The sequence below is a fragment of the Macrobrachium nipponense genome, chromosome 17, assembly GCF_015104395.2.
Source record: "Macrobrachium nipponense isolate FS-2020 chromosome 17, ASM1510439v2, whole genome shotgun sequence".
NCBI classification, from domain to species: domain Eukaryota; kingdom Metazoa; phylum Arthropoda; class Malacostraca; order Decapoda; family Palaemonidae; genus Macrobrachium; species Macrobrachium nipponense.
In genome coordinates this window covers 67867619-67894527 of record NC_087210.1, presented here as the reverse complement: position 1 = coordinate 67894527, position 26909 = coordinate 67867619, and the positions used below count along the sequence as shown (strand labels likewise).

The 26909-nt window shown below is 36.2% G+C and overlaps 1 protein-coding gene, 1 long non-coding RNA gene and 1 other non-coding gene across 4 annotated transcripts in view; 1 reads left to right on the top strand and 2 right to left on the bottom strand.

Annotated features, from left to right (window-relative positions):
• LOC135196287 (uncharacterized) overlaps positions 1-18729 on the top strand; it is a 46667-nt gene extending 27938 nt beyond the window's left edge. Inside the window, exons 2-6 of the mRNA XM_064222991.1 lie at positions 14053-14182; positions 14453-14605; positions 14752-14859; positions 15017-15170; positions 15308-18729. Coding sequence (XP_064079061.1) covers positions 14053-14182; positions 14453-14605; positions 14752-14859; positions 15017-15170; positions 15308-15460 — 698 coding nt within the window. The 3' untranslated portion in view covers positions 15461-18729. The remainder of the gene's footprint in view (positions 1-14052; positions 14183-14452; positions 14606-14751; positions 14860-15016; positions 15171-15307) is intronic.
• LOC135196288 (uncharacterized) overlaps positions 16875-26909 on the bottom strand; it is a 26456-nt gene continuing 16421 nt past the window's right edge. The window contains exons 2-4 of one of the 2 annotated variants that reach the window (XR_010310362.1): positions 18804-18966; positions 17921-18032; positions 16875-17657 (exon numbers count right to left, since the gene is read on the bottom strand). This is a non-coding gene — a long non-coding RNA (uncharacterized LOC135196288). The remainder of the gene's footprint in view (positions 17658-17920; positions 18033-18803; positions 18967-26909) is intronic. The other variant, XR_010310363.1, reaches the window with a different exon arrangement.
• Trnag-gcc (transfer RNA glycine (anticodon GCC)) lies at positions 23544-23614 on the bottom strand. The gene has a single exon. It is a non-coding gene; the product is annotated as a tRNA-Gly (tRNA).

The following is a 26909-nucleotide window of genomic DNA, read 5'->3' as shown; positions in this document are numbered from 1 at the left end:
CCCCATCCGAATGAGTTCACACGGCCATAAGAGTAAAAAGATTTAAGAAATAAAGGTGAAACAGATTGACATAAAAACAATTACCACTTTAGTGCTGCGATGATATTTCGCTATCGTTGTTTTGGCAGCCTAAAAAAAAAACATTTTGCCGAGTAATGGAAAATATTTGTCATCAGAGGAAACTCGTCGTCACTAGAACAAACACGTTGTAAATCCCAATGACGAACTCACCTCGAAGTGTAGGTCAGAGGTGTTGACATAAACTTTGCTGATGTGTACACTTAAATTCTCTCTCTCTCTCTCTCTCTCTCTCTCTCTCTCTCTCTCTCTCTCTCTCTCTCTCGGATTTTGTGATAAGATTCCAATTTTGTTCGATATTTTAACCAAACCTCTGTCTAATTGTACATTAGAAAGTCAGCATAAGCTGCTGATAATGATTCATGTTATTTCTGCCATTTCTTGAGTGTTGTAAATTGTTGCATGAATAACTTAATTTTATAAAGCTACGGGAAAGTCTCATACCAGTACCACAACATTATACGAAATTTTCTTTTCAAATCAAAAGTCTCATGTCGCTAATTTCCGAAATGGGTGTCTGTCGTTGTACTTGAGAATAACTGATAAAATTAGTAAGGTTCATTTACAGTTGACTATTCAAAGAACTTCCGACCTTATTGACATTATGCTTTTAACGGCAGCTACAACAAAAACGAATTAATTATCAACAGGATGTAGACGAGTCTTTTGCCTGAAAACTTTTAGACTGGATCTTGCTCTCTGATTTCGAAAAAGTTAATAGAGAATGTCAAGTGAGATTTTAGGGAATAATTGGAAGTACCGTAAATTACTCTCTCTCTCTCTCTCTCTCTCTCTCTCTCTCTCTCTCTCTCTCTCTCTCTCTCTCTCAAACTAGTCTTGTCGAAAACTAGTATGCTTTAACCGTAAATCACTTCAGATATCACCTGAGATTTATCCTCAATTGTATTAATTGAAAAGAAACCTCTCTCTCTCTCTCAGACTTGTCTTGTCGAAAGCTAGTATGCTTTAACCTTAAATCACTTCAGATATCATCGTACATCTATCCACACTTTATTAATTGAAAAGTACCACCTCTCTCTCTCTATCAAACTTGACTTGTCGAAAATCAATATGGTTTAACCGTAAATCGCTTAAGATATCATCCAAGACTTATTCTCCGTTGTATAAATTGTAAAGTACCACCTCTCTCGATCTCTCAAACCTTTCTTGTCGAGAGCTAGTATGCTTTAACCTTAAATCACTTGGGACATCATCGGAGATCTATCCACAGTTGCATCAAATGAAAAGTAACACCAATCTCTCTCTCTCTCTCTCTATCAAACTTGACTTGTCGAAAGCTAATATGCTTTAACCGTAAATCACCTGAGGTATCGGAGATTTATCCTAAGTTGTATTAATTGAAAAGTAACCTCTCTCTCTCTCTATCGCTCTCTCTCCACCAGGCATATTTTTCTTTCTTTCATCGAAGAACGCGATATCCAGTTGCTTTCTCAGTAAGTAACAGGATTTTCGAGTGTATCATTTCAACAGGTGACCTTGAGTGCACTTTATTCTCATTTTAGGTATGATTGTGAGGTTTGTAGCCTGAACATTTCCTGACTTTATTCTGAATAGGGAGATGTACTATATCGTAATTATCCGTAGTACGCGCACTGGAACGTTACAATGGACAAGGTCACATTTCATACGTGCGTGTGATCCTGTATGTGCAAGTAGGCATAATTGCGTATGTGGGTGTGTTACCTCTCTCTCTCTCTCTCTCTCTCTCTCTCTCTCTCTCTTTTTTCTCTATATATATATATATATATATATATATATATATATATATATGTGTGTGTGTGTGTGTGTGTAAATTGTAACTATGCGCACTGGATCGTTAAGATGGACAAGGTCACATTTCATGTGGGCGTTTAATCCTTTATACTTTCGTACTTTAGTAAGTATAACTGCGTATGTCGGTCTGTGTTCATAGTTTATAAATATACATTGATATGCATATTAAATATATATATATATATATATATATATATATATATATATATATTATATATTGATATTTTATATAATATAATTATATATATATATATATATATATATATATATATTATATATGTGTGTGTGTGTGTGTGTGTGTGTGTGTGTGTGTGTGTGTGAGTTTACATAATTTATATAAGGTGTGTGTTTGTGTGTGTGATGTGCCTTTTACAACCTATAAAATGATAAACCTAACGTGATTCAAAGTTGGCATCACCTCTGCCTTGATGATTACATTTTCATTTAACTCTCATCACATGACAAAAAAATAATATATATATATATATATATATATATATATACATATATATATATATAATATATATATATATATATATATATATATATATATAATATATATATATATATGGCATTTTCAACCAAAAGTGAACAAACTTATAAATACGACAAGTCACAGATGTATTGAGACCAGCGGGTGCAATTTCGTCTTTGGTTTGCGATGACCTTAGTGCCTCCAGCACCGCTTTTGCTGGAACTCCAACGACTTGCTGGCCCTGAGGACCGTGACTAAATGTTACCAAGAAGAAGAAGAAGAAAAAGAAGAAGAAGAAGAAGAAGAAGCGCATCATCCATCTGCCTTGACTTTTAAAATGTGCGACGACAGAAAAAGCATCTTGCATGCTGAAGTTGTTTACCTCTTCCAGACTCGGGTTTTTGTCCGGTCAGGTGAATATCAGTCAAGTCTGTCGTGCCATTGAACATATCAGAAGAAAAGTATTTAGACGTGGAGGTAATTTTGGACTGACCTCGTCTTCAGGTCTTCAGTTCACGCACTCCGTCATTAAAAGTGATTCTAGAAAGTATTTCATATCAGCTATGTCGTGTGTACTTCAGATTCCCTCTTTCGGTTAAGTCTCGGCAAAAACCCGTTGAATTTTCCATTCATTCTATTTATAGCGAGCCGCATTCTTCTCCATGATAGGGAAGGCAAGGTCCATGGTCCCTGTGAAGGATTGGGCGGGTTGGGGTGTCGGGTGGGGAAGGGGGGGCCCCCGATTGTGAGGCATGGAAGGGGTTCATCCATTCTACTTAACACTTGACTAACATTCCCGAGGTGTGGTTGAGCTGCAACGCGTTTCTCTTCGGCCCTAGTACTATTTAGTTAGTTATATATATATATATATATATATATATATATAATATATATATATATATATATATATATATATAAAACTAGGAGATTAAATGCAAATTTTCTTTTCACCTTTTGGATATTTGAAATAAAAAAAAAGGATGTTAAGTGTTTCGTCTAGTTATCGATGACTGTTGCTATTATTACGTCAGCTGTTGACACGCAAATATATCGGCTCTTCGTGTAGGTCGAACAGGTGCTGGTAGTCTCGCGACTTCCTGCCAATTACCTGACGTAGTTCAATTGATATCTTAATCAAGAAATGAGTTTTGAATGCTATCTGTTATTCCGTGACGATGATTTGCATCACAGCCGGGTGATTGTATCATCTTTGGACTGGTCCAGCGAGGTGCCTTTTCCTTTGTTGAATCTTCCACCTGTCAGCTTGTGCGCTGTCACGTTCGGTACTGTCACATCACCCACCGTTAAATTAATTCATTCAGATAAATATTTTCCTCTCTCTAGTACTAATTGACCCAGTGCTTTCATTGATACATTTATTTCGCAGCTGGAAATGTTAATATATACTGATTCCACAGTCTATTTCATTTGAATAAATACTAGAAACGTCGGTTATTTCCAAGTCACCGTAGCTCAGTTATTTTTCCTGGCGTCATGGGGTGATGGGTGCTGCTGATTGGCTACAGACAGGCAGGCATGCGAACTTTTACATTTACGTGTCATTTTCTACTGCCGGTCCTCTTCTTGGTGCTGAATGGACTTTCTCCGAGTCCACTGCAATTTTCAAGCTTTTCACTCCTCGACGAGGTTTCATTACGTCATATTTCATACGCGTAATGATAGTGAGCCCTAAATGCTTCTCCGTTTTGTTGTTGTTTTTTATAGCGAAATTCGGTGAACCAAAGCTAAATCCAATTCTCCGAAGACAATTGAAATCGAAATAGGATGTTCCTGGGAACAATTTTAGTGTTATAATTGCTTTGCCATAATTAGTAAAACTGCAAGTGAGTGATATAGCATTAGTTTGCAGAACCTTGGCGGCCTGAGAGGCGAATTAACCAGTTTGTAACGAAAGCCGAGTCTTATGGTGCAAAGGCCTTTTTCCAAGTACTGTATACGAGACCCATAGGCGAATTAAGGGGGCTTTCACTCGCCTTTAGATTGGAGAGAAAACTAGCCATCAATAACACCTTAGGTAGGATATTCAATATTAGGTATGTAAACATAGGCATCTTTTCTAATGTTTCTTTAGCCACGTCCAAAGTTGCGTTATTTAGTCTAACCTATACCTACCATACTCGGTTGTGCACTTAGTTTCTTGGTGACCGAATCTGGTATTCTTTCGTTTGCTGTTGTATAAAACCACATATCGGCTGAAAAAATTGAAAGCGCAACAAATATTATTAATTTTTCGTGCGGGGACCTAGAATGTTAATGAGTAGGGTCATCAAAAGTTTCTCCCATATTTATGATTTTCATCCCTCATCTTGGGTAAGGTTTTAAGCTACTAGTGTTCACACTAGGTTTGTTAGATTTTAAAATTTCCATAAAAGTGTTGATAAACTTACAATTTACCAATTTCTGCCAAATTATATGACATACAATGACAATTATAACATTGTTTTCGTTTTGAACGTTCCCCCCCCCCCCACTTTTTTTTTTTAAATTGCAGTACAACAAAAATGCCATATATCTTCAAATATGTTAATTACTGTCCATTAATGTTCGGTACTAGAGTTCATGAAACGCCTAAGAGGAATGACTTCTTACGTTCGAGCGATAAATGAATGTGCGAAGACGTGGACTCCATTTTTTTTCTAATATAAGCCTCAAGGCTGTCAGCCCTTCAAGGAGAAACGTGAATTAGCAGAATTATTTTAAGTACCAGTTATGTCCGGCCTGTGGAATTCGGTGGCTGTTTGAAAAATCCAAATTAGCAGTGCTTGTTAGTTACATTATATATATATATATATATATATATATATATATATATATATATATATATATATATATATATATATATATAATATATATATATATATATATATATATATATATATATATATATATATATATATATATATATATATATATATATATATATATATATTTATATATATAGATATATATATATATATATATATATATATATATATATATATATATAGATATATATATATATATATATATATATATACATATATATATATATATATATATATATATATATATATATATATATATATATATATATATATATATATATATATATATATATATATATATATACATCATATTTATATATATATATATATATATTTATATATATATATATATATATCACACATATATATATATATATAGTATATATATATATATATATACTATTATATCATATATACATATACTATTATACATATATAATTGACTCTAAGGCTGGTGGCATTAGCGTAATGAATTTTTAATAGCTGCAATTATTTAGCAGGCTCCGTTGACCTTATTTTCTTCCAGACGACGAGCAAAAACGCCTGAAACTTGAGGGAGTAGTCTGCTTAGCTCTCTCATACCTATTCTTCGAATTGCCTTGATGATAATCAAACATACTTGTATAATATGTATAGGAATCATGGTTTCTTTTATTTGACAAATGCTTAGTCATATTGTAGGCGATGTAACCATACACAACAAAATTATAATGATAAAAAAAAAGTTGGTTTCGTGTGCATTCAGTGCAGGCATGGCATATGAAAGTTATTATTAACCTCCTAGCACAGTGCTACTCTGCTTGGTCCGTTCAGTCCCCTTAATGAGCTCTTAAGTCATTGCCACATTAACCATTACGATTATTTCGTTAGAATCCGCTGGAACGTTCTGTCTTCTCTGGTTTAGCGAGTGACTGCCCCTGAAAAACGTTCTGGCTCACATTGCCTGATGTAAGGAATGTTGCATCACTGAAAGAGTGTCTCGAATATGCGAACGGGTTTAATGATGGGGCCATTAAATTTGACATGAGTTGACTTCCAGCGTAGCAGGTGAAACGCTTTTGAATGGTGGAGGGAGTGTGAGGGAGTGTGGGGATGGAGGGAGTGTGAGGGTGGAGGGAGTGTGGAAGTGGGGCGGGTGCTGTTAGCTAAGGGGAGGAGACTTGGGTGCAGGGTACAAGTGAGGTTGGTGTTGTAGTTATTAACTTATAAATGAGCAGCCGATCGTTGTAGTACTGGCAGTGTCATTATTTAATCGAATGGTTCTAAATTGCAAAAAAATACACACGCACCCAGATTGAATGGAAGACGGTTATCAGTCATTGACTTTACCTAACGTGTTTTTGCCCTTAGTGATAAGAAGTAGCCTAGTTAAAAAAAAAAAAAAAAAAGTGGGTACGGGTGAAAAAGAAAAAGAAAAAGGTGGGTACGGGCGAAGAGAGTCCTCTACAAGACATAGGTCACGTATGCACCATGGTTACATAGCCCCTTTTCACCTGCCGACGTTGCCCCCAGCAGTTAAGATTAGAAGGTGGTTATACGTACTTTCGGAGGGCCCGTCTCCCAAATACGGGACGCCGCGTTTTTCCCCTCCTGTAGAGACTCGGCAGGTTTTATTTTCTTAAGTGTACTTCGCGAAGGGTGTTTGGGAAACAGGACAAGGCTAGTTTTGTCTCCTTTTGTCTGCTAGCGAGCGACTCGTGACTCGTGAGATCGGTTACGATTTGAAGCGTGGTATTAGGTACCCGCTCATGGCATTTCGAGTTTGCAATGTTTTAAGTACTAACAGTTTTTGTTAATTTTCGATCTTATTTTTTTCATGCGTTTGAAGATTTTTCTAGAAAGTGATTGTTCTTTTGGAGTATCCAGTAAGTCATATATTAGAGGAGGAACGCAAATTCATTATAAAAAAGGCTTTTTTAACATTATGTTAGACCTGCATTTACATAATATATATATATATATATATATATATATATATATATATATATATATATATATATGTGTGTGTGTGTGTGTGTGTGTGTGTATGTATATGTATATATGCAAGTCTAACATAAGAATGTTAAAAAAGCCTTTTTTATAATGAATTTGCGTTCCTCCTCTAATATATGACTTGCTGGATACTCCAAAAGAACAATCACTTTCTAGAAAAATCTTCAAACGCATGAAAAAAATAAGATCGAAAATTAACAAAAACTGTTAGTACTTAAAACATTGCAAACTCGAAATGCCATGAGCGGGTACCTAATACCATGCTTCAAATCGTAACCGATCTCACGAGTCACGAGTCGCTCGCTAGCAGACAATAGGAGACAAGAATAGCCTTGTCCCGTTTCCCAAACACCCTTTGCGAAGTATGCTTAAAGAAAACCTACCGAGTCTCTACAGGAGGGAAAAACATGGCGTCCTGTATTTGGGAGACGGGCCCTCCGAAAGTACGTATAACAACCACCCTTTAATCTTAACTGCTGGGGGCAGGGTCGGCAGGTGAAAAGGGGCTATGGAACTATGGTGCGTACGTGACCTATGTCAAGCTGATACGAAACGTCGGCGCTAAATAAATGGATAAAAGACAGAACGCGTCTCCCTACTCCAATATGTGTGCGATATATAATATATATATATATATATATATATATATATATATATATATATATATTGGAGTAGGGAGACGCGTTCTGTCTTTTATCCATTTATTTAGCGCCGACGTTTCGTATCAGCTTGAAACATTTTCCAGGCTGAAACGATTACACACAAATTGCGTATAAGTAGTAAAAGATACAGACATTGTTTACCAACACCATCATTGGAAACCTTTTTAATAAATTAAGGATAAAAACAGAGACACAGAATAACAGTGAAAGGGCTAAGAAGCGAATACAGAGAGGAAGAAATTAATTAAAAAATAGAAAAAAAATTAAATATAATAATAATAGAACGAAACAGACACCTACCCACAGCGGTAGCGTAAGGAGAACTGACGAAACATTATGTATATATGCATTTATATCATATATGTATAAATATGTATGTATGTTATAATATCTATAGATATATATATATATATGTATAATATATATATATATATATATATATATATATATACTATATATATATATATATATATAATTAGACCCAAGGATCTCTTGAGAAAACGATGCGAGACAAAGACTCAAGCATGCAAGCTCCAAGTTAACGGGTCGGAAATACCATGCATGCTTTTTGTGGGGGGCTCGAGGCACCTAGTATGCAAGGTTTTAATTCTCAAATGGAATTTCGCTGATAAAACCCTTCACGTAAATTTTGCTGACCAAAATGTAATTGTTTAGTTTTGTGGTTTTTAGATCTAGGATAAGACGGGTAAAGCCACTTTTGACGAAGATGCCAAATTAAGATTGAATATCTTTTAAATTCAACGACTGCGTCCGTACTTTCGGAATACTTTGCGACCGAAAGAGACGCCGTAATTACATTTGCTTATATTTGAGGGATAATTCTTGTGCCTGAAGTGAGAAAGAACATTCCTTAATTTTCTTCGACCCAAGTTCGTTCGTCCCGCCCTCTACCATCACCGTACCAGGTACCGAGTCAAACAAGCAGGCCTCATTAGTAGTTCATTGCTCACTCTTTTGTTGATGATATCCATACCAATTTAATTTGCTGATAAATCTCTGATAATATACATTATTGGGTAATAGACGGTAAACTTATTTATACACAAATTGCTCTATTCATAACGCCTGGAGTTTGAGGAAGTCAGTAAACCAGTAAGTTTACTATAAATACTTAATCTGCTATTTGTATTTATATAAATAAATTTGCCGCTTGTCTGCGACCTTTGGAATTCTTCAAGATATGTTCATGTTGACCGAAGGAGAACTGACAAACAATAGGAAAATATGAAGTGTGCTACCTGGCGTCCGTAAGGCTGCAATTCCCATCGTTAAGAGCCACAAAACTAAACCTTTGGTTTGAGGCTTTTCTGTGAATCTTGGCTTCACTTTCTTTTCCCTTAAGGGAACGTATTGAATATCGCTGCCGAATTTGTTTCTTGAAAGTTCTTCAACCGAATTTCATCGTTATGTTCTCTACCTTGACACATTAGCAGGAGAAATTGCGTCTACCGGAGGTATTCATTGTGAAGACATTAATTCGATTTGAAGTCACTGACTCATTTAATGACCAATTTATGATCTCTGATAAAATGATTACCTTATACTTGGCAAGATACCCATTCTCACTGAACTGAAGACCAATGATCCTCAAGTATGCTGTATGAGACAAACCTTGCTGTGCGCAGTACCAACCCGGTGGTCTTAACAGTACCCCTACCCCTCCCGCAAAAGAAAACGTTCGTAAGACCTATACTCAGTTTTTTCCATCTGTCCATCCGCCTGTGGTAACACTGCGTCCCGGGCTTTAAATAATTACGCTATGTGTACGTTTTAGGTAATTAAAAGGATATCTGGGGGTATATTTGCAACTGAAAAGTGTTTTAATAAATTACACCGTTAATATTTGAAATAGGATATTATTATCATTGTTGAATGTAACTATCTAAAGCCCGGGACGCAGTGTTACCATACGCAAACACCACAGGCGGGTGGACAGATGGGAAAAAAAAAAACAAGAGTATAGTTAGCCGAACGCACGAACTGTCTGCTACGGTGCTCTCTGAGTAGGCACTGACGCACTAAAAGGAAATGGGAAGGAATGCCTGGCAACTCCCAGGTAGATCAGTGAATGTATATGCCGGGGTGAAGGGAAGACTGCAGGAGACGGAAAGTGACGAATAGGGAATAGGGATACGTAGAAGTAGAGAGAGGACTCGAGATGCAGGGGTTTATTGGCGGGGAGGGGGGGTGATTACTAGCTAATAATTCCAGTGTAGTTCAGTCAGCTGTTCTAGCCCGTGGCTGTTATGCAGAAATACAGGTGCGTCTTGCCAGGTTTCGTTACGTGCTGAGTGAGCTCTAAGTTTTTCGTAGATTTAACTCTTAGATACATTACATAATTAGAATCATAGGAAGTTATGTTAGAGAGATTCTTATAGTCCTAACATTTAAACGAGCTTTTCAAAATTGGGAGGTTTTGAGTACGATTTAAGTTTCTATGAAATGTTATCTATTAGGAAAGTGCACGCTTTCACACTAAGATTTATAGGTGTTTGTGGCCTACACTGCTATTCTAGAGGTTTATAACAGCACTTGAGCATGTTACGATAAAATCTCGATTTACTTCGGTGGGGTAACAGGTCGTCTTTCAGCAGATGGCGCACTTGATGATTGGCCCTTCATGCTTGAATCGTATTCTTTACGGTCATACAATATGATTTCATGAATTCATAATAATTAGAATGGACTTCCTGGTAAAACCTGTTATAGTTCAGTGTGATTGTATACATTTTTATATCGGTATTTAAGCAAGATCAAAACTCGTTATTGAGTGGACAAAATCTATTTCCATTTTCAAAATCGGGAACAAAAGCAAAACGAGTAAGGGAATTAAAGCATGATTAATAAGATTAAAATATTTACGTATTTCAATTATAGTTCCAAGATAATGAAGGTACAAAGATAGTGGTAGACATAACAGAACCCTTATTACAGTGTATTTTCATACCCGGTGGTAAGTGGGTGGGTGCAGTCGAGGAGACAACTGTAACTGCGCGAACTGTCTTTTCTGGTTCGATATTGCTGCCGGCGACCTTTGGAATTTCTTGCTTCGTCACGTCATGCGGACGCTTTTATTTATCAGTATTCGCCTCATGCTGAAGCAGTCGTGGGTGTGGGACTTTGTTTGGAAATGAAGAGTTTGTTCCTTTGTTGTCTGGAAGTGTTGAGAGTAGAACTTAAAGTTATGATTTTGTATTAATTATTTTATTTATTTTTTGGACACCGTCAAGAGTAGGCATTCCGAGCTGGAATGGAAATGTTTCTAGTTTGTAATCGAAATAATTTTTTCTCTGTAGTACAGCTTGAGAATGTTGCCATTGTATGTTTTTGTGTGTAACACTGTGCATATTTGTGATTTTTATTTGTAGAATAACATCAATTTATTTGGGAAATTACTATTATATATTATAGAATACCCCTGATATATTTTGGAAATTATTATTATTATTATTATTCTCTCTCTCTCTCTCTCTCTCTCTCTCTCTCTCTCTCTCTCTCTCTCTCTCTCTCTCTCTCTCGCCGAAAGTGTCCCGTCCAATTTAATTTACGTTTAACAAAATGTAACTGGCGCCTTTTCCAGTATAAATAGCAGACCACACTCCTAATCCACATCGAAGTGAGCACCACTTTCGTCAATTAGCGTGACACTGGAACACCTTAAGTACTATAGTAGTATCTTTCTGGGAGGGGGAGTCTGTGAACGCTGCGGTTTTGCAGAACCTCTGTGGGAATCTCTTGATGGCGGCGTGGATTCCACCTTGGCTTTCCAAGGTGACGTTCTACATGATCGGGGAGGCAGAATACCGACGAGGTTACGGACGACGTGTGGAGAGAGAGAGAGAGAGAGAATTAATTTGAGAGAGAAAGAATATATGAAACCTAATGACATGATAATGATAGAGTTAAAGAATCAGTGAAACGAGAGAGAGAGAGAGAGAGAGAGAGAGAGAGAGAGAGAGAGAGAGAGAATATATAAAACCTAATGACATATAGAGTTTAAAGAATCAGTGAACGAGAGGAGAGAGAGAGAGAGAGAGAGAGAAAGTATGAGTGAGTGATTGACAGAGAGAGTGAAAGAATCAGTGCGAGAGACTTGTCAGAAAGAGTGAAAGAATCGATTAAACGAGAGAGAGAAGAGAGAGAGAGCACGACTTTGAGTGATTTGGCAGAGAGAGTGAAAGACTCAATGAGAGAGAGAGAGGGAGAGAGAGAGAAATATGAGTCAGTGATTGGCAGAGAGTGAAGGAATCAGTGAGAGAGACTAGTCAGAAAGAGTGAAAAAGTCGATTAAGAGAGAGAGAGAGAGAGAGAGAGATGGGGCAGAGGAACTTTGCAAAAGGCGACTGACAGAATGAATTATTCTCCATTTGTCAGCCGAGATCGCTTCTGAAATTGCTCTCTTTGTAAATGACATGGGAATAATAACTGTAAATGAAAAAAAGTGCAAACGAAAGAAACTGTTAAACAGGTTACAGTGAAATTTGTTTTTATTAGACTGATTGACTTACGCCCATGTTGGATCTAGTGAAGAGTATTGTATACGTTTCGAACGTACAAATCGATGTGTTGTTGAATATGTATATATATATATATATATATATATATAGATATATATATATATATATATATATATATATATATATATATATATAGAAATGTAGTAGCCACATGTTTTTAGTGACAAGGGTATCCAAAAAAAGAGCAAAGAATTCAAAAAGTTAAGAGGGCATCGTGGTTATTACAATGCATATGTAATTGGTAAAAAAAGGAACCAGTAGATTGTACATATATATATATATATATATTATAATATATATATATATATATATATATATATATATATATATATATATATATATATGTATATATATATGTACATATACTACATACATATACATTGGTACACAATTAATATCGTACTAATAACCATATTTTGCAGACCTCTGTAGATCTAGTTTCGCGTAAAAAGGAATAAATGATTTACATTTTTAAAATGTTGGAAATCCCAGGTAGTTTTTGCATGAGTAACTCGATCGTTTTTGTCTCGACTTCTTCGGCAGTCGTTCCGAAGGGCACCGAGTGTTATAAGGCCAAATGTATATGGATATTTTTTTTCTTTTTCAGCTTTAAGGTTGCCCTCATACATCGTAACTTGAAATTGAATTAAAATTGTATTCATGTATTTTCTGGCGAGTCTTGCAGGAGAAAGTTGTGGGTCACTGAAATGCATGCATAACAAAAGAGTAGGGAGATCAATTTTATTTCGTTGAAAGTATTAAAATTATTAAAAATAGATTTTTGGTGAAAAGACTTCCCGTATACAAGTGGGTTATTTTTCAACAGATTGTAATTATCATAACAGAAGTACATTAGTTACAATGAATACTCTTATCTTTTTACATCCTGCAAGGTCGACGTAAGCTATAACTCCGTCTTTGTTATTGATGGGTTTCAATAAGTTTTACGAAGATTTTCAAAGTTTTTCGTCTTCTCCTACTGTAGAATTTAAACAGTTTTGCCCCCATTTTATGTAAGAAGTTCGTGTTCGTACGGTTTCATTCTCGTTTATTAATACTCATATTTTTGGCATTCGTATAGCATTGGGTCCTGTTCGATAGTCTAAGTACTAACGGTTTGAGAGAAATGCCTGGTATTTCAGTACTGGTTCCCTTGTCCTCGCAGGCCGTTTCATTGGGAAGGCTGGACAAAGCCCGGAATTCGGTGTCATTTAGTCTTTCCTGCCGTGGACTTTTCTTGTAGTTTTATTGTTTTTTATTTTAATTTTAATACCAGAGGTCTATATAGTTCCCTCTTGCTTGCCAGGTTCCAATGGAAGTAACTGGGAATCCTTTCTTGAAATCTGTCTTGATTTGTGTGGATGGAAGACTAATAATTATTTAGTGTGGAAGTAGTCAGAGGACTTATTTACATTATTTTGAAAAGTTTTCCAATTTCAACCGTAACTTGTGTTATGTATGATGTAAGTGAAAGAAGTTTTGACGGTCGGCAACTTGTACGTTATATACATAATATATAAACACAAACTTGTGCAAAGTTAAGTATTCGTTATTGAATGCAGATATTCAACTCTAAACAATTAAGTTGTGATTGTCCACCCACTTGATATATGATGACGTGATCGAACTTAACTAAACTTACCCAAGCTGCGTTACCCACTCTAACATCTGCCATTTCTCTTTTTCAGGAGCCACAGCTCTTATTCTCGTCGGTCTTTGCAGCGTCTTCTTGGTGTTCATTTGCTTCGCCATGTTCATCCAGAAGATTAAACGCCAGAAAATCGAGAGTAAAGTCGTTCAGGATGACTCTGATATTAAGTAAGCGGAAATAATTAGTGTAACTTACATATATGCATACTGAAAACATGCTGCCATTTGCCATTAGAGCAGGAAGTGGCTGTAGTCCACACTTCTGCAATTCCTGTACACTAATTCAACAACAACAACAGTAAATTACATAGTTGCTTGCAATTGAAGCTTTTAAAATTTCCTCTTTTGATTTTACAGTATCGATATATTCAGTTAAACGTTGTTATACCTCAGGGAATGTGACCATGTAGTTACTTAAAAGGAAACCTTTGCCCTCAGACATGCAGCCAGGTACGAGTCCACAGGCACCACGATGTACCATCCAAACCCCCTCTCATTTCTTCCACCGGACATTCTCAATGCACTCCTGCACCCTATGTCCGCCAGCAGAGTTCACGGCGAATTTGAAGAGCCAAAACCTGCGTTTGTAACGTAAGTTGTCACGATTTGCCAAACGGACCTGATTTTGAAGAACTTTCTAGTCTCGAACTCTGAACATTTGTGTGATGTACTAAAGAAAATGTACTTTAAAGATGATGATAAAATATTTCTCGTTGCTGAGGTATTTTGTTTTTCAGAATGGAACCACCGCAGCCAGGAAACCTAAACCAATTAGGCAGGCTCTGGTTTTCAGTTTACTATGATTACGTCAAGACAACGCTAGTGTTGCACATACTACATGCCAGGTATTTTTGACTTTCTAATTTTTGTGTAAAGTAACAATGGACGTGTATAATGTTATGTTCAGTCACAAGAAAAAATACTATGTATTACATTTGTTTTCATATTGTACAGAACAATATGAGTGTTTTCTGATGACTGAACATACATATTTTCCCATAGGTATGTTAAAGGGCGCGGTTCCACCACTAACCCTGGCACAGTGTGGGTGGAAGCTTGTGTTCTCACGCCGATGAATACTATTAAGGCTTCAAGTAAGACTGATACAAGAAGAGCAAGTTTAGCACCTGTTTTCAACCAGAACTTCAAGTTTGAGGTAATGAACTAAAATAAAAAGCTATTCTTCTTTAACACTGAGTATATTTGAGTATATTAAATTCATACACATCTTTTTCTTTGCAACATCGATTAATATACCAATTCACAGTTGTAGATCAATAATATATTTTACAGGTTGAAGATGAGGAGGTAACACAGTACCTTCTGCGACTGACCTTGTATGACAAACATCCACAACACGAGGAGAAAGCTGTAGGATCAGTTATCGTCCCTCTGAGTACTGTAGACTTGTGCTCAACAGAAACAATATCTAGGGATCTTCAATGATCACCTTACAGAGAAAAAAGTTGCCCTCTGAAGAAAAGCTGATATTTGTCTCGGGGAGAGAGCATGGGAATTTAGAAAATAATCTAGGGGGAAGAATGTTTGTTGCATAATATGTGCCTTTCATCAGTTTTAGAAAAAGCTGCGTGGAGAGGGGGAAACATCCGGTGCACAAGAGGAATGCAGATTTTCCAAATAGTAGTCCCTTTGATCCGTTCTTGAAAACACTGCTAGGAGAGGGGAAAACATGCGTGACATCCATGCAAGTGTAGGGAGGAATGAAGAAGCTACATAGTTTTTGCCATACTTGGTAGGCTGGAGGAAACCTGCTTGCTGGAGGTAACCAGGTTATGAGAAATGCAGCTCAAGTCCTCACACTTCATAAAGAGAAGGGAAAGTAGCTTACCTTTCTTCGTCTACAGGAAAAAAAAAGCAAGGGCATTGTTTCATAATGTACCTATTTGTTCTTTTAAGTTCTTCCACTAGTACTAGTAGCATGGAGGCGGAGGGAATATTTCAAACTGGTCAACGAAGTTCTTGCTGAAAGCCATTCCTCTACTGAATAGTCCTGGAAATTGTGGTTCTGACAACCCCTACTAGAGTACTACTTGGATGGGGGAGGAGAGCATGTTCTTAGCTGGTCAACAAACTTCTCACTGAAAGCCATTCCTCTACTGGAGACATCCTGGAAATTGTAGGTATTTCAATCCCTCTGGAAGTTCCGCTTGGATGGAGGAGAGCATGTTCTTAGCTGGTCAAACTTCTTACTGAAAGCCATTCCTGTACTGAAGGCGCCATGGAAATTGTAGATGCTTCCATCTCTCTCGAGAAGTACTGCTTGGATGGAGGAGAGCATGTTCTTAAGCTGGTCGACAAACTTCTCACTGAAAGCCATTCCTCTCTACTGGAGATGTCCTGGAAATTGTAGATGATTCCATCCCTCTCTAGAAATACTACTTAGCTGGTCGAGGAGAGCATGTTCTTAGCTGGTCAACAAACTTCTCACTGAAAACCATACTTCTCTACTGGAGACATCCTGGAAATTGTAGGTACTTCCATTGCTCTGGAAGTATTACTTGGATTAAACTTCCATCCCTCTTGAAGTACTACTTGGATGAAGGAGGAGAGCATGTTCTTAGCTGGTCAACAAACTTCTCATGCTGAAAGCCATTCCTCTCTACTGGATACGTCTTGGAAATTGTGGATGCTTCCATCCTTCTAGAAGTACTACTTAGATGGAGGAGGAGAGCATATTCTTAGCTGGTCAAAAAACTTCTCACTAAAAGCCTTTCCTCACTACTGGAGAAGTGTGGAAATTTTAATTGGTAAATTGCACATTAATTAATCTTTCGGAGAATGGTGCAGATGAAAATCCCAAATACAACCATGCAACTCAAGATGAAATTCTTTCCAATCATATCTACGGAGAGGACAGAAGCATAGGCACTGGAAATCCTTCTCATTCATGTACAATAGTCTCTTCCGGAAGAGAGAGGCTTCTGTTCCTGCAATCATTGTCTACCACATGAAGGAGGAGAAGCAAGTTGTTTTTGCTATTGTTCTATTGGATGTAGCAACAGGACATTATGAACTTTTTTTCACACCAAAGTACAATATCCTGTTTCATCCAGTAGAATATTATAGCATAAATAACTTAATTTAACTCATTCTAATATGTGCTTACTACTCCCAATAGGAATTGATAACTGATTTGCTTCCTCCCCTGTGGAAGTTTCAACTTCCTGGGGGAGGAAGTTTAAACTTACTGAGAAGTGGTGTTACTGTCATTAATATTCTTCTGAAAACCTACATAAACAGCTGCTGCTTCTCAAAATCTTAGAAACTCCATACGGTTTATCCATTTGATTGGTTTTGAAAGACAGCTAGGGGATATTAATCCACCTTGGAAAGCAGATCCTCTTGCAAAGACCAAATTATGAATGCCTACTCTCCAGTATTTAAGCATCTCGCATATGAACTTGGCCTGCAATATCTGTATTAGGCCAGCAGGCCAAGCTTTTCACACGATTTTCTCCTTGTTAGGTTTTTAAAAAAAATCCTTTCGAATTGCTTCTTCAATGCTTTTCCTCCTCTGAAATGCTTCTTCAAACGCTTGTCCTCCATGGTGCTTAATTATCTTCCTCGTGCTCTTGGGTTCGCTATCTTCTTTAGTCATCTATTCCACGTCTCATCTCTTCTCCTGAAAGAGGTATAATGTAATAATAAAGGGAAAAGCCTTTTTTTACCATTACCCCCAACCGTCCCATAAAAAGGTTGTCTCTGAACTCTTTCTGTGATATTTGTTGGAAGATATCTTTCAACACTATTTGAGATGGTGTCTGTGATCTTATATTTTTGTACAATTAAGAAGTCGATAGAGGCTGTGACTTCCTAAATAAAGGAATGCTAGAAGCCAAGAAACTAATCTAATAGGTAACAAAAATTAATTTAGTTCATACGTACCTGGATCTCAATAGGTAAACCCCGAAAGATTCTGTGCAATATAATAGTGAAGACTGATTTGTTATATCCATTTTCCTTGTATTAAAGTCTATCCATCTACCAAAGGAGGTCTCTGAAATAAAATATTGTATTAAAATTAATCCTCAACAAATAGCTCATGCAAAATATTTCCACATGTATAACTACGCAATGTTGCCTATACAAAAATTATGAGAAGGCATTATGTTCCTTGTCATAAGATAAGTTTGAATTTTAAATTATTTTTGTGCTTTATGTGAAGCATATCTGTGTTGGTGTAATTTAAACAATACCAAATGTTAGGTATAAAGCCTACTTTGTACATAGCTTGTAAATAAAAAAACAAAACGTATAAACAAAATAGGGTTTGGATACTGTGAAGATTGAATCTGAATATACATAACCTACATGAAGTGTGTTTTATGGAGTGCCTGTTTTCAATTTCTTATGTTCAATTTCACATCATCCCTTAAATACAACCTGAATGACCTTGTATTATAGTGTTTACTTATGTATTATATAGAGTACGTAGTAAGATTCTCCACGTTGTAATTATTAATGTTCCTAGTGTGATCATGCTCTTCAATACCTTAGTATATAAAATGACTTGTGACAAAACAGCCACCCAAAAATTGTAGGTGCTTTAGGCATCATTTTTACAGTACCCAACGAGCTGTTACTCACCTGTCATAACATTAGAATCGCACCGTGTTTCTGTGATTGAACAGTGATAAATAATTTACCCTTTCTAATTTATTCAGTGTGTCTGATCAATAAATGTTTGCAACTCTTCAAGTATATTATTTACATCCCATTTAACTCTACCCTACATATTTTCACAATATAGCATTTTTCAATGCCTTACCAAATTTTTTTTTATAGTAGTACATATACTTCATAAACTGAATCATGGGTACCATCTTCAGCAAAAAATAATCTTATTGCTACTCTAACGACCTTACTTCACCAAGCTTTATTCCTCTCTCAATTGCAGATCACAGACTTCGCAGCTGTCTTCGACTGCTCATCTGAAATATAACAAACTGAATAGAGAACTGAACAGGTCTTACCAATACAGATGTGCATACAACAATATACACTATGTTAAGGAAATAAATCATTCAGTTACTACTGTATTTTCAGTAAACTCGCAAAATGAGAATACCGGACGTCTACTTAATTCTACACCAATAGTTTAAGAACAACTGATCAATACTCTTTCTCTAAAATACAACAGCATACGTTCTAAAGCCTTTTTTGATGCTAAATGATAGTGAACATTAATGAAAAATCATAAGTGTTTATCCAGGAACATTTAAATTCCCAACACCTTTCTCTGGTCTGGCATACTCACATTTACCTACGTACTCATAACCACTTAAGCAAGGTCAGAATATTAAGCATTTATTACAAGGAAGACTGAAGGTTTGCTTCAAATTACCAGTGGTTGTCACCATATTTTATACTGCATGAAGCCCACAAACTGTGCCATTTATCAACATAATATGGCATGAAAAAGGCCTGTGTTTACAGGTTAGTTTACCAACTTCAACAAAGCATCAATCAAATGTATTATAAACCATCAGAACCCTTCAAGCAAAGTCTTGGTTGGGTCAAGTCTGCGTTCCACAGCAGACCACTAATTATCTTACCATCACTTACCAGTCACAACTGTGCAGGGATCTGTGTTGGCATTAATCTGGTTTAATCTAAGTATGTAACCATTAAGCAAATCCCTCCAAGCTCTTATCCCAGTGAGATGGTAAAAACTTTTAATACATTACCAAAATCAAAATCTAAAACCTCTCAACTAGTAGACTGGCTGAAAGTAATTATTACCGAGGTGTTAAAATACCCACACAACAGTCAAGAAAACAATGGCACTAAAGCAGACCATTTCCAAGGAATAAACTACCTTTGTTTTGCAACATTTATAGACACAAGTTACAAACCTAAAGAGAAATATAGAATATATGGATCCACTGTTACCAAAGTTTAAGCCTACAATTTCCTTGAAACTTTTCCTTCTCAGGAGGAAAATCTGCCTCCTTAAATCACCATGCCTTGTCAGTGAATCCATACGATGCATATTAAAGCAAAAGCAGAGGTAACTAGTAATTTAATTATTATACTACCAAATTGAATGTAATATCCAGAAATACTTAGAGATTATCTCTAATGATCTCCTCGTGCTCTTTATTGATATTTTATCATATCTCAGGCTAAACCTGTATTTACATGAGGATAACACTGTAGAATACAGGAACTCCCAAATAAGTTGTTCCTTACCACCAGAACAACGCAACAAAATATATTACAAAAACCTCAACAGATCACATATCACAAACTCCAGTCTTACAGCTTCTCAGCTCATACAGGAGGCTCCAACCAAAACACATTTCACATATCCATGTAGCTAGATTACTGCAACTACCCTGTAGTAATGTCTACACAACACCACTTGAGGTGTACTCAAGGCCCTTCCCCCTTACATGGTGTGTGTAGTAAGGCCGATTTTAGATAGCAAGGAAATTTTCAACTCAAAACATTAAAACAAACCACCACCATGAGTTAACAGACATGCTACACATGTAAATGGTGACCATGACACTAAACTTTATTCTAAAATGGTGATCATGACACTAAACTATTATTCTAAAGTTAAATCCCACAATAACGCTCAACTGCCAAGACTCACCACAAAAAACAGGTTAATTAAGCATTTCTAGTACCTAATATATACAAACATTACTTGCTTATGCAAACAGCTGAATATCATAAAAACTAGGACCCATAAACTAATGGTATGGAATAGCATATGTGGGGAGACATGAATGATAAAACTGACAGCATCGCATATCACGGATTCACCTCAAAAGGCCCCAAAGCCTCAACCTCTACCTCCGCGGTGACCATCTGAATTAACCTATCAACCACTCCACAATTTTCATATACTATGATCAAAAATGATTATAGAATTATTAACCTATGTAGTAGACTTGAAAACTAGGTGAAAATGCATTTTTTTTAACAAGCACATTCCTACGAGTCTATTTAATAGTTTGTGTTATGTCTTTTGTTTTTCAGTTTGGTTTACCTATTCTTTACTTCTCTACCATTATTTTTCTGCCGGGACTGCTTTCCTTATTATAAACCCCCTGACTTTATAATAATAATAACTATCATTAATTTTGATTATTAAAGGGAAACTACCTTTCGGCTAACTAATCATAGGCAGAACTCGACGATGGAATCCATTGGTTAACATCTTTTCCGCACTCAGTGACTACAGATCTTCTTCAAAGCCTGAACACTAAAGTGTAACCCTGGAATGTCATTTTCTGTATTTTCATGAGACTTCACGGACACAAAACTATACAAATCTAATAGTTCTAAACGTCATAAGGGTCACTGGCACTCGCTACTTGGACTTCTATCTCTCGGCTAACGCTGGGCCTGGCCGGATGTGTTTTCCATGAACCTTGCATGTATTAATTTTCTTATGGTTACTGGGAGATGGGCTCTCTTGGAGACTTTGATATCAATATGTAAAATAAAATATGAACTTATCAGATAAAAGTAGTTTCCTATACGCATTTAAAGGATAGAAAAAAAACTTACCTACATAAATAGCTATATAATGCAAGATAATGATAAAATACAAAATAACCACTCTCGAAAGGCAGTTTTGAAAATCTTTTATTTTATCAAATAAAAAAAATATTAAAACGGCGTATCCTACGTAGCTGTGCAAGCCGAATGGTATGTTCTAGAGAAAAATCCTTCATCCATCACCAGTTACGGGCTGCTAAGAAGCAAGAGCCCGTGCCAGTACAAAGCTGGCTTCATCTATCATCATCATCATGTGCAAGTAGGACGTGTCTGTCAAATGCTCTGTGAAAAGTGCAAGCCTAGTCCGACGTTCAAAAAGTATACGAAAAGGAGAAAGAAAAAAGGAGAAACATTGTGTAGAAATTGACACAAGAGAGGGAAGGCTTAAAATGACATATAAACTTTATCAACAAATTATCAGAAAAGCACAGAGAGATATGGAACATACAGCGAAAACTGGAGGAAGATGAGTCGACCCAAATCATGAGCGACTCGGCAACCAGTGTTAGCTGCTCTGAAGACGATGTTGATGGAGGAATTTGCTGTGAAATGTGATACATGGTTCCCTTACGTATGTTCGGGAATTGAGAGTAAATACATACCCATACTTTCGAGTGGATAGTAAATACAAAGTTTACCCCATAAACTTTCCGAAGTTGGTAGAGATAAATTAAACATTTACCCCAATACTTTTCGAGTGGACCAGGACAAAAACATTGCCACGTCTGTAACAATTGCAAGGAGTCTAGACGATGAACACACATGAAACTAATTGAAAAGGAACTGGAAGAAGTAAAAGCATACCCAGTGGTATTACCAGAGCTGATTCAGGATTCGGCTCGAAGAACGTGTGACGTCATGACCAACATGGATGAAATTCAATGCAAAATTGGCAGCGTTGTGACAAATATGGACAAAACTTATGCAGAATCACTCAAGACAAAAAAAATGCTTTTGATCAAATCTACTAACGATGAGAGCACAGGAGCAAATGAAAAGAAGCAGAATATGAGTAAAATAACGGCGCCAGTTGAACAGGTTAAAACAACAAAAGATGGACACTTATTCGTAAGATTTCTAGATAGGAAAACCTTAGAAAAAGAAAAAGAGAAGGATAAACTTGAACCCAAAATAAAAATAGTAAATGTTCCGAAGGATGAAGATGACATTGTTAATAACATAAACAAAACCCCATGGATAGGTACTCTAAATTCTGAAGACGACGACCTGAAAATTGTAAAGGAAATGAAAGCCAAAGATGACAAATACAAGCACTATATCATCCATTGGCTTTGATATCATCCAATGCACACCACAAATACGAAAGCTACCTAAAATAGAGGTGACAAGTTGTATACGCGGTATAGTTGTTGCAGTGTGTACGACTGTTATATGACCTATCAATGCTATAAATATTAGGAATTTGGTCATAGTGCAACAGATTGTAGAAATAACCAAGTCTGCTGTAAATGCGGCGAAAATCATACATCAAATGACTGTACTAGCACCACCTCAAAATCAAAATGTAAAAATTGTGAAAAGAAAGGCAACAGTGAGACTAAACTTAAATTTTATGTTGGAAGTAAGTGCATAGTATATAAAGAACAAATGTCAAGGGAGAAAAATAATACGGTCATGGTTTTGACTAATAATAATCATAAGAAAGCAAATTAAAAAGAAAAAAAAAAACAAAGAACTACAGCCACTATTCTGCAGGAGCTAGGATGCTGATGAGAAAATACTAAAAGACAATTATAAAATATAAGCAGCAACTTGTTTAGACAACCTACTAGGGCTTGCCAGAGCGGGAACCATTCCTATGGAGGGGTGTACGTAAAACCAAGGTAATGGTAAAGTAAACAAGGTAAACATCCCAGGGCCCGGGAATGAACATATATTTTGCCAGGCAGTTTACAATCCAATCCTCATCCTTTCGTCAAAAGTAATGACTCGGAATGGGAACTACTACGAGACGAACGAAAAACAAAAACTTTGCATCGGCCGGGAATCGAACCCGGGCCTCCCGCGTGGCAGGCGAGAATTCTACCACTGAACCACCGATGCTTACAAAGAAGTGCACATAACTTCCAAGAATATTTTCATGCTACCCCTCACTCCCATCCTTGAGTAAATTTTCTTCAAGAAATTCTTCTTATAACCCTGCAAATGAAATGTAAATCATAATTTACTTAAAAGAAATTTTTTAAAACCATAGTTTACCTATAATGCCGGCCAAATTTGATGCCGCCGAGAAGTTATATTTAAGACTAATAATATAAGACAGGCAACAAATCACACTACCCTATAGAAAGCAAGGTGCACTCTTATAATCATATGTCTCAAGCACAAAACCGACTTGTATTAGAGAAATATACCCGGCTTCAGAATAAGACCACATAAAATAACACCAACTAAAACTTTTATCGTCCAAAGGGGAAAATACCTCAAAAAGGACATACCAACTGTTAATCAAGACCAGCTAAAGGGGGCATAACGCTCTAAAAGTACCAAACTAAAATGAAATTTGTTTTTTTCTTAACATACGAACATATACGCTTTCATAATATAGAGTAATCCTCACTTACCTATCTTTGTCTGTTAACTCGTCTGAAATATAAAAAGAGGATTTCACGTCTTTTATATACTAACCTGTGAAATGCATCTTATACACAATTGTGAATGAAGTCATACACAAGTCCAATAATGTCCAATAATGTTTTCTGATGCTACAAAGGACAAAACTGATCTTCGTTTAACTCCTCCAAAATATTCTTACTGCCCAATAGTTACGTACAATTTCATAATCAACAATGCCTTTCAAAATTTAAGTTATATGAGGGAATTATAAACTGCTTAACTGCAGTGTCATAGCAATGCATAAAATTATACACTGGTATGGATATCATGACCAAATTTTTGGACAAGTTAAGACTTCTGAATAAAAAGAAAAAAATTCCATACAGTGCACTGACCGAATTGTCACCCTGAATTCTTCGGGGATTAAGCAAAATATCTGAAATCTGGTACACATGAAAGGAAATAAACTTTTCTTTTACTTACTTTTAACAGCAACTGTTCTGGGGAAATCTACCACGACAAAGGAAAAATGTATACGGATTAATGAAACGATCTCTACACTTTTTATCGTACACATGTTTGTACTGCATATTCTTTTTACTTTTCTTAACGAATTAAAGGCAAAAAGTGGCTTCTTCTGCTTCTTAAGTTAATTATTTGTGTTAGCTTCCCGAATGATCCAACTTCCAATAATATTACAATACACAATCTCAAGTCATCTTTTACAGTTATTTCAAACAATGACCAAATCTAGCATACTACACTATCACTTTTTTTTCTACACGTGTTATGCACCCCAAGAGCGAATCCAATTTCTTTTGAAATATCATGAAATGATCACGATTGAGTCCTTTGAAGCACTTCTTCCTTTCCATTTTCATACTCATTAGCCCGTAATGATATCGGGGTAAGAGAGAGAGAGAGAGAGAGAGAGAGAGAGAGAGAGAGAGAGAGAGAGAGAGAGTTCACTTTATTTACTTTTGAACACATATAAAAGAACAACTCTCTCTGCTTCTAATCTTTCTGTACTCTATGCTGTTTCCTGCTCTTAAGAGAGACTAAGATACAGGACAGAGAGAGAGAGAGAGAGAGAGATTTTAACTATTACATGCTACATGGTAAATAGCGGAATGATGTTATACTACACTGCCTTGATGAGCTGGAACGAGAGAGAGAGAGAGAGAGAGAGAGAGACCTGATATCAGACGTCCTTTATACTTGCACCAAGACCAATCCTTAAACCTGAGTATATTTTCGCATTCTACTTTAAAAAATTTCGAAATATATTTACTCAATAGTGGTGGAAATTCCATACAATCTCTCCCATAACACGAACTTCGATGTAACCCTGACTACAAATTTATAAAAGTAAACAGCAGCCTGCAGCTACTATAAATCTGTTCGCGAAGTGGTATACACAGTTACGTATAAATAATAATAGAGTAAAATAACATCAACAACCTTAACAACGGCCCTCAAAAAGTCATCTGGGTTATCATTGAGATTATAGCTTTAACCAGAGACAAACATTTCAGTTTTCTTTGGGAAATCTTATAGAAGAAAACGTATACACACCCATCTTTATGGTAGGCTTATATATTATTAAAAGAAAACTCCAGAAAACTTCAGTACCCACAGAATCGTGTATGGAAAATATAATTTCCGTGACTATTGGATATTCATACAATTTGAGAAGATAAAAAAAATATCAACGACTGAATACGGTACTATCTCAAAAATCTAGTTACGTAAACATGATTAGGCCGGTAATTTAACCTTCCTACCAAGCATACAAACTACTCAATATGAGCAAAATGGTTGTCTAAGTGACTACGTAATCCAATACCATGCAATACTGCAATCAATGTCTAAGTAGTCAATCAATTAGTCCAATGACCTACACAGAACCATTGACATGAAATGTCTTGGTGATGGGATGATCGGATCGATGCTTCAGTAAAAAAAAAATTAAAAAATAAAAAAATAAAAAGAGGCAAATTCCTATTAAACGATACTAGAAGCTAGACTACTGCATAATATGAGAAAGGGCAGCGCAGCTAAATACTGTATATGCGAAGTCTGAAAGAGCAAACTTTTAAATGCTCGTGGCTTCTTTGAAGAATGGAATGAAGGGAAAGGGACGAACTAAAGAACTACAAAGAGCATTCTCTGACAAGAATGAAGGAAACGAAGAACAAATATCAGTATATACGTAAAACCCAGCGTTCACGACGAAACCAATTGCAGCCCAAAATATTTAACAACTTCCTTAAACTAGAAAATTTGCAACCTCTAGAGCACTTGAAACAGCACTTTATTGTATTAGAAATCTCAACAAAAAAAACTCTCTCAAAGTAATAATATAAACATGGTCGTTAAATTAATATCCCCCCCCAAACAAAAATTAATCCAAACAGGGTCGTTAAATAAATATCCCCCCAAATAATCAAAACAGGGTCGTTAAATGAATATCCCCCCCATAAAAGAATTAAAACAAGATCGTTAAGTGAATATCACCCCCACAAAAAAAAAAAGAATAAAATAAACCCATGAATTTGAAAGTCATTAATTATATATTTAGAGGAATTTAAAAATATTCAAGAGTTCTGGAAAATTTCATATTAGCACTATGTACAGTTGGACACAGGTTTACCTGGTACACCGTCTTCAGAGACTTCGAAAAATTACATGGTAATAGTGTTTACTGAGGGAGATGGGGGGGAAGAACTCCTCTGCTAGCACGAGTTCCACCAGTAAGCTCTGGAGTTCGTTGGGTGGGCGG